General features: G+C 46.5%; 1 protein-coding gene across 1 annotated transcript in view; it reads left to right on the top strand.

The window, feature by feature from the left end:
- LOC141333053 (protein NLRC3-like) overlaps positions 1-14,069 on the top strand; it is a 246,904-nt gene that overhangs the window by 196,538 nt on the left and 36,297 nt on the right. The window contains exon 8 of the mRNA XM_073837997.1: positions 11,137-11,183. Within this exon, the coding sequence (XP_073694098.1) occupies positions 11,137-11,183 (47 nt within the window). The remainder of the gene's footprint in view (positions 1-11,136; positions 11,184-14,069) is intronic.

Raw genomic sequence — 14,069 nt, 5'->3', positions numbered from 1 at the left:
TCGGCATTACATGTTTTGCAAATCGCTATCCGTGGGTCTTTCTCTCAGATATTCTGATATACATCCACACCGCAGATGTGTTGCTTCAGACAAGCACATGCAGGCTGCGGTTTCTGTTTGCGTCAACATACTGTTTCGGCCGTGTTGTTTCGGTGATAAAAGTCTTTCGGCCGAACGCCGAAAATGCCCTTTTGGGCCATTTTCGGCCGAACTTTTTCGGTGGCCGAATATTCAGTGCATCCCTAGTATGAAGTGTAAACCCATGTTCACTGCATCATCTACAGACCTGTTTGATCGATAAGCAAACTGCAGGGGGTCCAGTAAGGGTCTGGTGATGTCCTTCAGATGAGCCAGAACCAGTTTTTCAAACGACTTCATGACGACAGATGTTAGCACCACAGGTCTGTAGTCGTTAAGTCCTGTTATTTTGGGTTTCTTTGGAATGGGGATGATTTCAGAGCATTTCAGAGAGGCGGGGACTTCACACAACTCCAAAGACCTATTGAAGATAGGTGTATAAGATGAACCAAGCAGTGATCAGAGAGTCCCAAAGCTGCCCATGAGTGATATGCATTCCTTATTGTGGTGTAACAGTGGTCCAATATATTACTGTCTCTGGTCGGACATGTGACGTGCTGTCTGTATTTTGGCAGTTCACGGGAGAGATTTGCTCTATTATAATCCCCAAGAATGATTAAAACAGAGTCCGGGTGTTGTTCCGTCTCTGTGATGTGATCGGCGAGTTTCTGTAACGCGAGGCTCACGTGTGAATGTACACACTCGAGCAAAACTCTCGCGGCGAATAGAATGGCTTACAGTTTATGAAAGCGCTTCAACATCCGAACAGCATATTTTCTTTAACACTGTTACATCTGTACACCACCTCTCATTGATATAAATGCACGTCCCACCGCTGCACGATTTCCCTGTCGTTTCTGTGTGGCGGTCTCCTCTGACAGCTGATATCCCGGGAGATGAATCGCGCTGTCCGGTATAGCCGCGTTCAGCCAGGTTTCCGTGAAACACAGAGCAGCAGAGTGTGAGAAGTCCTTTTTTGTCCGGGAGAGCAGAAGGAGTTTGTCCGTTACCCCTTCAGTCGAATCACTTCGACGTTACATTGGGATCTCGCTTGAGAGACCGATCACCTCTGAGCCTTATTAAAAAGGCCAATTGAAAATTGGCGAGTGGACCACTCAGTCAGACTTTTGCTTTCAGAGCCGATGTGTCGAGCCTCTAAACAGCCGAGAAGAGTTCTTCAGAGTTCATGCTCCCTCCTGCTGCTGCGCTGCCATAACTAAAAGAGTGTTTCACAGAAAGAGCATTGTTTGGCAGCCGCCAGCGCGGTCCCGCGGGCGGCCGTTTTCACGGCCATATAAATCCTTTTTGCATTCCAGCGAGCAGCCCCGGCGAGTGCATTGCCCCGCGGCGCCTCCCTGGGCAAACCGGGATCACAAAAGAGCAATTTCTAGCGGCCGTTTTAGACGTTCTTTTCAGGATGTCTTTTCGGCCGTGCGTTTCTGGATGTGGTAGTTTCCTCTCCTCAGCGAACGGACATGAGCGCTGCCTCACGTGTTTAGGCTTTGAGCACGCTGGGGTGGTGCTCATGAATGGTTCATGCGGTGAAAGCATGACCGTGACCACGCTGAAGTCCCGCCGCTCGTTCGCGAGCTGGCTCCCCCCGCCTCCCTCCCGTGGTCAGCCGTTGAGCCGCCTATGCTCTTCGGCCACCGCGGTGGGGCGCGGGGGGGGACATTCAAATTACGATAGACAGCGTTCCGCCGGCTCAAAAAGCCCTGCGGACTTCTCTATCTCAGCGCGGTCCCGTTGAGTTTCCGCAGCAGACGCTTCCCCGCCTGGCGGGCTGAGCGTCTCCTTCGGTGCTCCTGCAGAGGATGAGATGTCTGTCACAGCATCAGAGGGAGAGTCAGACGGTGACACATCTCTTCCCGCGGCGCAGCGCCCACCCGTGGTCGCTGCCCCCCCGGAGGTTGATGTCGAACTGTCGGCTATGCTTCTCCGGGCAGCCGGGGGGGATCGGTTTGAGGGTTCCTCAGGGGCCTCCGGCCGATCCTTCTAGGCTGGACGACTGGTTCCTGGGGGGGGCACCGGCGGCAGCGCCGCGCTCCCCCCCGGTCCCGTTCTGACCGGATGTGCATAAGGAGCTGACAAAATCGATGGCGCCCTATTAATTTGAAGCGCACTCCAGCTCCTCTCCCCTCGCCACTCTCCATGGCGGGGCAGCCAAGGGGTACGTGGCGGTCCCCCAGGTCGGGCGCGCCATCGCGGTGCACCTTTGCCCGCGGGCGCGGCCGCCCGGTGGGGCCCTCCGCGTCTCCCTTTTAGGACATGCTGCCCCGCCCTGCAGGCCATGGCAACACTGCAAAAGTGCCAGGTGCAGGCACCTTAAGGCCTGCACGAGAGTGGTCCTGACCAGGGGGTACTTGAAGAACTCCACGCCGCCACTGACTTCGCCCTTCGGGCCACTAGGTCGCGGTGTGTCCCCTTGGTCAGGTGATGTCCACCTGCGTGGTCCAGGAACGCCACCAATGGCTGACTCTGGCCCGGATGGCAGAGGCCGACAAAGTTCGCTTTCTCGACTCTCCCATTCCCCAGAGCGGCCTATTCGGCGACACCGTGAAGGGTTTTTGCTCAGCGGCGTCGAACGTATCGCCGGCCCCCAAAAGCCTGCGATCCTCCGCCCATCGGCATACCCCGTCGAGATGCCAGAGCAGTACGCCTCCCCGTCGTTCGGGCTGGGCGTCTCCTCTGGCGCTCCAACGGTCCAGAGGCAGACGGAGGCCGTCCAACATATCCTGCCCCGCCGCGAAGTTACCATTCCGCCGCCTGGGCCCCCGCCTCCGCCTGCCCGTCGCCGAGGGCGTCCCCCCGCAGCTCCGTCCCCAGCTGAGCCACACGATCCAGGCTCGCAGCCGACGTCGAGCCGCCCGTGGGAGAGGGACGCCGCTCGCCTCTCAGGGTCCTGCGACGGAAGACCCTCGCAGGCGAGCTTCGAAGCGTCCCTGATGCGAGCACCCCCGGAGGTGGAGAGAGCTACTCTGTCGGCACTCCCGCTGGAAGCGGGACTTAGCCGGTCATTTGAAATCACAGAAAGACCCAGCTTCACACCTTCGGGGCCCCCCGGCCCGAGTTTCCTTCCTGAGCAGCACTTCCACTCCTCGGAACCAGACTCGGGACCGGATGTCGCCAGCGCGGGAACCAGGGAAGTAGGTAAGCACTGCTTAGTGCAGTTAGACACTTCTCCAGGACGTTTATCCTTCTGGGTTTTGTCTCCTTCCCTGTCTTTCCCCAGGCTGCCCCACCACGGTCACGCCGGTCAACGTTCCCTTGATACCACTACACTGGTTGATACTGTAGGGATATCAGCGCGAATCAAACAATTTGGGAGAGTCGATTACAAGTAAAAACACTACAGACTCACATTCCACAAGAGGCCCGTCATAAATCTGACGTTTGATAGCCTGGCGCAAGACCGCCAGCCTGAAGTAAACCTAACTAAGAATTCGCAACAGTAACACAAAAGACACTTCTTCATAATCAAATCCTTCGAATAAGGAGATTGTCAAATTTGGAGCAAGTAACCAAGATTAATTGTCAAAGAAATGCACATCACGAACGTCACATGAGGAAAATCACTAGTAGAGACTGTGCTTGGTTTGTTCCCCCTATCCACACACTGAGATTCCTTCCCTAACCTTTCGACCTTCCTGCTTAGAGAACAGACCCTCGCATTCCCAATACGGCCCAGAAAATGGCCTATTGAGATATATATGCACCCAAAATTATGCTAAAAGAACTCATGAGCAACTCATCATTTCTATGCATAATTTCCTATTCATATATGTAACCCATACATTTGTCTATTATGTTTTAATCACTTATTGTGTATGTCCTTTTTGATAACTATTGAATAGTTTAATGGTTTACATTGGTGTTTGGTATGGTTGAACCCGAAATTGCATTCTTGAAATGTTTCTATACTTCAATTCTTTGTAAAATGTATTTTAGTCTTGTTATCGAAATCATGTCCAAATGTAACTTTGCCAAAGAGCGGGAAAGTTGGGACCCAAGGGACTGATCACATGACATTGTGATTTATGGTTGGGAGAAGACATCACATTGACCGACCACCGACCAATCAGCAACCTCGGGAAAACCCTTTCTGGAACGAGCGACGAAAGGAATTCCCTTCACAGACAAAGGCAACGCAAGTAACTTCCAGGTTCTAACTGAACTGGTGCATTTGATAAAGTTTAATAACCTCTTTGAGAGACTCAATACGAGGGTTAATTAAGTGATTGATGGTTGTTCAGGTCTAAGCAATTGCACATATTGCTAACTTGGGACTTCATATTTTCATTCCTTTAAACTCATTCTTTCCTCACTTTCTCTTTCTGCAACCTGTGTGAATGCGTGTGTTTATGTTAGATTAGTTTGTATGTGTTAGGTTTATCCAATAAATTCATATTTTTATTAAGTATCTTGTGTTTCGTGCTTACAAGTTAATGTCTTAAACTGCTGATTTTGCTACTGTGCTAATATATAGTGTTTTCACTATATTCTGGATAGTAATATCCATCGCAGAGTTTCTGTTACGGCTTGTGAATGAATCGCAGGTCGACTCTTGAACAGCCGTAAAACAGCGATTCTGTTCAAATTCCCTATTGAATCATATTCGATTTCCCTTTGAGCTAAATTATAAATTATATGTGTAATTAATCCCTTTTACAATCTTACAATACGGACGGTACGGCCCGGCTCCAGGCGTCCGCCCAGACTCACAGGTACCCCTTACTTTCTTTTCCGGAAACAGGCGTGCCTCTGTTCTGCCTGCGGAGATCGCGTTCCTACTGGCGAAGGACGCGATCCAGCCTGTCTCTCCAGCCGGGACGAAGTCGGGGTTTGATAAGAGTCCCGACTTCACGTGTCCAGTTAGAGTGGTGGGTTAACATCCGCCCTGGATGGAGCTCTGTTCCGATCCCTTCTTAGGCTGTCGGCACACATGCTCACGACGACGCACATACAACTATGTTTCCGTCTCCAGGGCTGGGTTGCAGCCATCTGCCTGAAGGGCACCCGCTGTCGCGTCTCGATCTTTCCCCGGCGCACACCCCTCCGGCGGTCTGCCCCGGGGGTCGAGCGCTCAGCGCGAGGTGCTTCCACTTGGCTAGTCCCTCTCCTTCCTGCCTTCTTTAGGCCATGGGAGCTCCCCTGTCCCCTCTTCAGCAGACAGGTACTCGCGTCTTCAACCGTCTCTTCGACTGGTGCTTACCAGCCCACTCGTGAGTTCTGTTGTGCGAATACAGGGACCTGGTGCCTCGGCACCCCCGCCATCTGGTCCTTCAGGCCAACCGAGGGAATCCCTTTCCTCGGTCGGGAGCCCGACTCGGTCCACAAGACGGCCCGCCTTGCTACCAAGAGCGCGCAGTTAGTGCTGTAGTCCCTGAGCTAATCAGGCACTATACAGCGGTCCTCTAAAAATCAGAGGCTCCTGGGGCACATGTCAGCTCTAGCCGCTTGCCGTTAAGCTGTTTCATGTGAGACCACTGCAGCACGATCGAGTCCTATGATGGGCATGGCATCTCGGCTCTCTCCGGACTGGCGTTTTCCCGCAGTATTGCCGACAAGTCAGCCCGTGGCTTACCACGGGTTGGGTTGCCATGTACAACAGAGGCTTACAGCTCCTCCCATCTGCTCCCATGGAGTCCAACGTGGCAGATTTTGCTACTTGCCATTCATTTGAAGCAGGGAAACTCAACCGTGCAGCCGCCCGGTTCCCACGGCAGTCCACCCACCTGCAGAATGGCGACTCCACCCCGTGACGCAGCTAGTTGGAGTTATATCGGCAGGCCCAGCCACATCCGCTTGCCCTCCCGATTCCTCCCATTGCCAGAGTAACTCTGGCACATAGCTGACCTCCGGGGCCCAAGTACGCCCTTCCCCAGTGAGCCTCCTTGCGCAGACTCTGTGCGAGTCCAGGGAGGACGAGGAGTAAGTCTGGAGGTTGCGCTGCAAGGACGGCCCACCCGGACTTAGGTCTTAGTAACCATCCCCTCGCGGCAGTCCCTCCCTGTAAGGGCACGGCTTGACACCGTAGATCTCTCCGGCCTTTCACAGGCCGTGATACAAACTATCACTCGGTACTGGGCTCCCTTGGCAAAGGCTGGCTCACGCACTGAGATGAGGTCTATCGCTGGCATTCCTCTCGCTGAGAGGCACAGAGATACATGATTGCAGTAGTGCTTCCTTTCCTGCAGGAGAGTTGGAGCGCAGGCTGTCCCCTCGACTCTCGGAATATATGCCGCCGCTTAGCCGCATATCACATGCAGTAGATGAAGTAAAATAGGTAAGCACCCACTGGTCGTGAGGTCCCTCAGAGGTGCCAGACCGCGCCTCATACCCTCTTGGGACCCCCCCGTCGCCCTTCGGGGCCGCGGGGCGCTCCATTTGAGCCTATGGCCTCAGTCGAGCTAGAATTCCTGTCATTTAGACAGCGCTCCTGATTGCCCTGGCCTCCATCAAGAGGGTAGGAGACCTACAAACTTTCTCTGTAGGGAAGCTTCCCCGTCGCCTTCTCAGGCCGCGGGGCGCTCCCTTGGAGCCTCTGGCCTCAGTCGAGCGAGAAAAACGCTCCTGACTGCCCTGACTCCCATTGAACGAGCAACGGTTCCCCAGAGGTGCTCAGTGGGCCTCAGTCGAGTCCTGTCATTAAGACAGCGCTCCTGACTGCCCTGGCTCCTATTAAGAGGGTTGGAGACCTACAAGCTTTCCTTGCCAGCAAAGTGTGTCAAGAAGTTCGGGCCCGGCGACTCTCACGTTACTACCTGAGACCCCGGCCCAGCTATTGTGCCCAAGGTTCCCCACCACGCTTTTCCGCGGTCAGGTGGTGAACCTGCAAGCTCTGCCCTGGAGGAGGCAGACCCAGCCTTGCGATGTTGTGTCTATGTGAAAATGAAATCGCTCGGCACTTCAGACGCACCTAGCAGCTTATCTGCTTGGGGTTCAGCAGAAAGGGAATGCTATCCCCAAACTGAGGTGGCTCATTGGGTGGTAGATGCCTCTCCCTCTCTTATCTATATCTGGGAGAGCCATGCCCCTTAGGTGTTCATGCCCACTCCATTAAGAGTGCTGCTTCATCCTATGCGTTGGCTCATGGCGCCTCACTAGCAGATATCTGTAGAGCTGCGGGCTGGGCGACACCTAATACCTTCGCTAGGTTCTTCAACCTCCGCGCAGAGGCCGTTCCTCCCGTGTCTTAACATAAGACTTCAGGCGAGCGGGGGGGGCTGGTGTCGGCTTGCTGCGCCATTCCCACGTGGATCCGTGCGCTATCTCCCAGTATGTTCCCTCCGGCGAACCTGGGTCCTCCATGCCCCGCAGTCAGGGCTAGATGCGGAGTAGTCCTTGGCTGTGATCCTGCCTGGGTCTCCTTCGCCCCGCAGGTTGTGGCTATACTTTTCAATATTTTCCAGCGGAGGAGACCGCTGTTTCCCTCGTGTATCCCTAAGAAACCTTATGGATATATTGAATTATTCTCATTTCCACATGCACAAATTGCATGTGCTCCGCCCCCCCAACCCATGCTTCAGTACATCTGGCATCCCTGCAGGCCCCCTTATAAAAAGGGGGCCTCGGGGCGTTGGGACGGTTACGTTCAATGACTGCCTGCGGACACGTCTGGGAAGACCTGCCGGCACGTGGCGTTGTGCGTAACGCGGCGTCAGGGTCGTGGCCTTTTCCATGGGTCTAGTTCCCAATGTAACGTCGAAGGGATTCGACTGAAGGGGTAACGTCTAGGTTAGGAGGGAACGGAGACGTTACATTCCCCTGCCACGCCCCTGGCGTCGCGCTGACGCCGGGCTCTCCCGGCTCTTCAGCAAAAGCCTGACTGAGTCGTGCGCGCAGCCATCTTATATTCCCGTATGTACGGGGGCGTGGCCGGCGCGCACGTCCACTCGCCAATTTTCAATTGGCCTTTTTAATAAGGCTCAGAGGTGATCGGTCTCTCAAGCGAGATCCCAATGTAACGTCTCCGTTCCCTCCTTCGGGGAATGTGGGTTACCTTCGTAACCTAGACATTTTGTTTATTAGAGAGTGGAAATTCGCCAGATGTATGCCTGGCAGTGACATCCTGAATCCACGCTGACGAAGCTTCACGAGCGCACCGGCGCAGCTCCGCCAACTATGATGTTGAGCAAAACGTCCGAATAATCAAAAACCGGTAGGAGATTTAGTGGGCCGATGTTTTTTTAGTTTTTTTTAAACGGTATAAACTATAAAAGGTGGTGGATTGGCCAATTGGTCATGATCGACTCTGGGCTGGACCAATTACAGCCGAAGAGGTCAGTTGTCCCCTCCCCCTTGCTTGGACAACGACTCTCATTGCAGATCACAGACAGGGTTTATTTTCGTTTTGCTTGCTAACTTTTTACAGTTAGTTAAAATAACTCATACTGCGTACTAGCTAGCATGATGGATTTTCCATGCTACTGGGTGGGTGCTATGATGTTACTGATAGTGAATTTCATTTTGTTCATAAGGTTAGTTTGTAGGGTTAGGCTACGAACCGTCCCGTAAAAAAAACGGAACCGTCCCGTATTCAGAAAAAAATATTACATGTTCTGTATTGAGGTGAGAAGGAACGCGATTTGTCCCGTACTTCAGCTAGAATGAAAAAAAGAAAAAGACTCAAAGCTGGAGTTATTCTGTCTTTACGCTGTGCAGCGGCTTCTTCTCTCTGCCCCTCCCCTCTCCTGATGCTCCTTCAATCATGAAACTGATCAATGATCAGCCAATGATCGGCTTTTCTGTCACCAGTCCCGTCTCTCTCGTTTATCGCCCACTGTGTGCTAGAAAGAGGAAACCAGCGGATGTCGCGCAAAACAGCAGCAGCACGTTTAATAACTTGTTGTTAGAATTGTTTTAATATTACTTTTTAATATGAGCTGATGTTTGCTGGAGCCACAGCTGTAAAAGCTGCTGGTCATAATATCGATTTGGATATCTGGTGAGAGGAAAAAATTAAGATGAAACCAAGAGATGTCCTTACTGAATCATCAGATTTGAACAGGTGATGGAGAAACAGTTTTACCTTTTAGGTGACATGAATAAGTTAATGGGAAGTTATGAACTGGTTCTGAGAGACAAATAACAAACAAATAACACCAGGATCATTTTCTACAACTGTAGGGGAAATACTTTTCTTTTTTATTCTCACTTAAAATGTCTGGCTTTTAATAAATAATACAACCATTTGGATTTAGTGGTCATAAAATCCATAAATAATTATCGTATATAGTAAATATTAAGTCTAATATATACCCTAGTAAGCTATACTTTTTCCTTTGGGAAGGTACCATCTGTGCAGTCTGCAATTCTGTTGAAGAAAGATGTTGAATCTATTTAATTATTGTAGAAAATAATTGATTTCTGTGCATTTGTTTTACACGTACATTAAATTAAATTTTTTTCTGGGAGTTGGCAACTCTATTAGTTAGGTATATGTAAATATTGATTAGGTTGTTTAATATTTGAGTGTTCATTATTGATAGTGCAATATGCAGAAACTAACTGATGAAACCAAATGATTAGGCTAGAATTCACCGTAAACCCTCTACACTTATATAATTTAGATAGATTCAAATTAGGATTCACCAGGAGATGTGATGCTGCACATTTACATACAAGTTGCTTGGATTTATAAGTAGACTAACTACTTTAATGTTTTTGTCTTTTATACATAAATATATATTTTATTGATAAGTTGTGTTTTTTTTTAAATGCTAAAATGTATCAGAAAATTAAATGAATTCTTGTGAATGATAATTGCCTGTATCAAAACATTCCTAATTATGTATCAGTTATCGGTTTAATTGTTTAACATTGTTTGCCATTTTGTACTGCTTAAATAGGAATGAAAAGTCCAGACAGACATTTTAAGGCTTTGGAACAGTTTTTCCCAGTGAACTGTTACTCAGCCAGTGTTGCGTCATTGCAATACAGCCATAATTAAGGTAACAGTTCAAAAAAACGTTTTTAATAGGACTGACCCATATCAATATTTAATTGGAACAGATTGGATCAGATCGGATCGTGTAAATTGATTCTAACTCTTGAGAATTGAAATCAAATTCATTCTTGAAATTTGAATTGATACCCAGCTCTATTCAGGAGGTTAACTCAACCAAGCAGTCTTTTGGTTGCTAAGTAGCCTACTGTTTAGAATAGGGAGGATGGTGTAGGTTTAAGTTTATTAGATTGATACATATATACCATCAAGACAGTAGCCTATACATCACTGTCACAAGAGCATTTGCTTTCATTCAAGGGCTTTATGGCCTTTCAAATAATACTTGGTGGGCCGGTCTCTAGTCAAAATGCCCGGGCCGATTTTTTGTCCCAGTCCAGCCCTGGTTCTGCCTAATGTTTAGCAGTTCATCCCTTGTAAAACTGATCGTGTTTGTAGAACAAAAAACGAACAAAAACACTAAAACAACTGGAGAGCTAAGCACAGAGGCTGCCATCTGCAGCGCCATCTTGACAGGGTAATATCAGCATATGAAGTATAATCGTCTCTCATTGTCTCTGAGAGAATGCATGTCAGATGCTGAAAGCACTGTCAGTTTTACTTTCACTTTAACATATTGCGCAGTTTTCACGTTGCTTGTGTGATATCCATTGGCTCACCTCCACGGTTTAAAACATAAATATTTATAAAAATACAGTATATAGAAAAGGCATATCTATAAAATATTGTGACGTAACACAAACGTAAAGCCATTGTTTCTCACTCATTGAAAGCCACATCTGTCTCGATCTCTGCTCTCATCACTGGCTGCACACACGACTGCAGACACACCCTCTTGAAATTTCGGCAATACAAGTTTGCAAATCGCTATCCGTGGGTCTTTCTCAGATCTACTGAAATACATCCACACCGCAGATGTGTTGCTTCAGACTGTTTGCATCAAAATACTGTTTTGGCCGTGTTGCTTCTGTGATAAAAGTCTTTCGGCCGAATATTTGGTTATACACATAGCAACTGCATAGCAACCACCCAAGTACTGCATAGCAACAGTTTAATAAATGACTGAATGTGTCTCTTTGTGTGTTTTCTAGTGTGGATCATGGAGGAGAATCCAGGATTACAGCAGGACTGAAGAAATGTATGTCTGCAAACACACTCATATCACACACACGCACACACACACACATATATATAACACACACACACACACACACACACACACACACACATATTACACACACACACACACACTCACATACACTCCCGTTATGGAGAAATAACACAAGTAACTCCTGCAAACAGCCACTAACACTAAACTAATGAACAGAGCTGCGGAGTAAGAGAAGAGACAAAATGCGTCAGATGAGTGCAGACAAGCAACAAAAATGACCTTTAAAATGACAAAATCTGTTTTTATTAAATCATAGTCTATATATGAAATGAATGAACACGTGAATCCACCAGTTCAGCTAACACTCGTAAACATAAGAGTTTGACGTATGATTCTGAGTGTTTGGAAACTGGTGGATTACTGAGCTGAAATCACATATCATTGACAAAATCATCAAAAGTAAATGCACTTTGCAAACTTTCATTAGATGCCAGTGTTTAGTTTGTCAACCGCCATTAAAAGACGACGATGAAACGCAAACAGGTGTAAACATTGTTTTTCAGAGGCGTGCTCTGCCCTAAATGTGACACTCCCCAAAGCAGTGCTACGGATCACTGTTTCTGGGTCAGTAAGCGACGCCACTAAACCTCGTGACGCCATTGGCTCCTCAAACTGTCCGTCAAACCGTATTATTCCTCCCACCTCTCTCGTGAATGAAGGGCGGCGCGCAGTTTGAGGCATCTCAGCTTGTTTGCAGACTTAAGGTCAGTGGTGTAGTGGAGGCTTTATGCAGATATACAGCGTATACCCACTTCTTTATCAGGCGGCTTTGCGTAATACCCACTTCTAAATCCCCTCCGATGCGCATCATTCAGTATTGTCCTGCATTAGCCAAAATCACCACAGTCCACCACATCCAGTCATATGCGGATAAATGTAAATATTTCATTAAAATATTCCAATAAAACTATAGCCAGGTTTCCATCCAAGGATTTTTTTGCGAATTTTTTTTTTAGCTGATTGAAATGCCATTTATCGATAAAATGTTTTGACAAAATATTTTTCCGTTTAACTTTAGTGCATAAATTCTATATCGATAGTTTAAATGTCACAAAAATTTGTGTGGAAACTTTTTGTCCAGAAAAGGGGCTTTAACAAATAAAAAAGTAGTGTGACATGACAGAATTAGCCAATAGGCAGTGTCTGTGTTTGTGGTGTTGCTCACTTTAAAGCACGGTTTCTCTGTAAGCATTAAATCATATTCATATTAGATTATATCTAAAATTATTTTACATAGGCCTATGATAAGAAAAAGTCAAGTTACCTTTAAATATACATAGGCCTATCTTAATTTGCTGTTTCTTTGCGAGTCAAAATGTATTCATTTTGTGCAAAAAGAACAACATTAATTTGTTTTGGCTTGTTAGCTTATATTTTCATGTTTTGTTCTCGGTTCTGTTCTACAATTAAATTGAAAGGATTTGTTGTAGAGTGATGGAAAGTAAAATAGCTTGCTTTTCAATATGTTTGTCTGGCTGTATTTTATAATGACAGTAAATAGTCTTTATATTAAGTAGACAGTTCCTGGGGAGTTATCATGTAAGTATACTGAAATTAAAGTGTTGCACAGAGGTTTACATTTGATATATTACTCAGTAAGTTGTGACCGTTTTAAACTTTATATTAAGTAGACAGTTCCTGAGGAGTTATCATGTAAGTACACTGGTATTACAAATTGATACTTTAATTCTAATTCAGTGTTCACAAATACATGAATACAAAAAGTATATGTAGCCTACATAGGGATCATCACGATTTCAATAATGTTTCTGGGCATTACAAACTGGTAACTGCAGTATTGAAGACTGTGTGGAAGTGTAAAAACTTCTGTGAGTACATATTGTTGTTACAAAATATAGTTACATAATTCTTGTTACACATGTGTACTTCCAGAAGTGAAAAAAGTGTTGTTACAAATGTCCTGTTACACATTTGTACTTACAAATGCTATTCAGTGAGTTGTTACATGTGTGTAATTACACCAGTATTAGAGCTGTAGATACAATGTACCAATGAGTACATACACTGCAGTTACATGCTACATACACATCTAGTTACCATGTAAGTTCACAGGTATTAGGGACACTTAATATAAAGTGGGACCCCTTCTGTTGTTCATACTGCTTTTTGTGTTTATAAAATTATTCTCTTGAAAGCAAATTTGGGTATTTTAATGGTTCACAGCCACGTCATTTAATAGTAATTTAAAATAATCTTGTCAGTTAACGGTCTTAACAACCGTGGATTGTCGGTTTGGAGAAATACAATAACCGAAAAAACATTCCCATTTCCAATACAATCGAATAAAAGTTAATCAGAAAAATAATAATAATAATGCAGCTGTTTAGGACAATTACTTGATGCCCAAGGAAATAATCTACAAGCGTAGTACAAAAATAGGCTTGTTAATAAAAATAATTGTAAAAAATTAATAATTTTTTTTAGTTAAATTATAGCCTGTATAATAATTTTTTTATTTTTTATTTTTTCAAATGGATGAAGAACAGACTACTAGCCTATGATATTTGTGCAATAGGTGAAATTATGAATGTAAACAGTTTAAGGTCAACTTTTTTGCAAAACACCAAAACTCAGACAATTTGGTTTTTTAGGAATTATGTCGTCATGTACACCATTTTAATGCCAGTTGGATAGAAACAGGCTGTAGTCAGTAAATTTCGCAAAGTTTTTTTTACGCATATTCTCTTTGTCGATAACAAAATATCTAAAAAAAATAAACTGCAGCACGTACTGCCTCAAATTCATGGCCACAGACAAAATGTTTTAATTTCTATTTGTTTTTAGCAACAACAAAAGGTTCCATAGCGAAATAAGAACGGACCAGTGTTCTAA

Source organism: Garra rufa, chromosome 4 (assembly GCF_049309525.1).
Source record: "Garra rufa chromosome 4, GarRuf1.0, whole genome shotgun sequence".
Taxonomy (NCBI): Eukaryota; Metazoa; Chordata; class Actinopteri; order Cypriniformes; family Cyprinidae; genus Garra; species Garra rufa.
The sequence above is the reverse complement of the archived record's forward strand: the minus strand, read 5'-3'. Positions and strand labels throughout refer to the sequence as shown.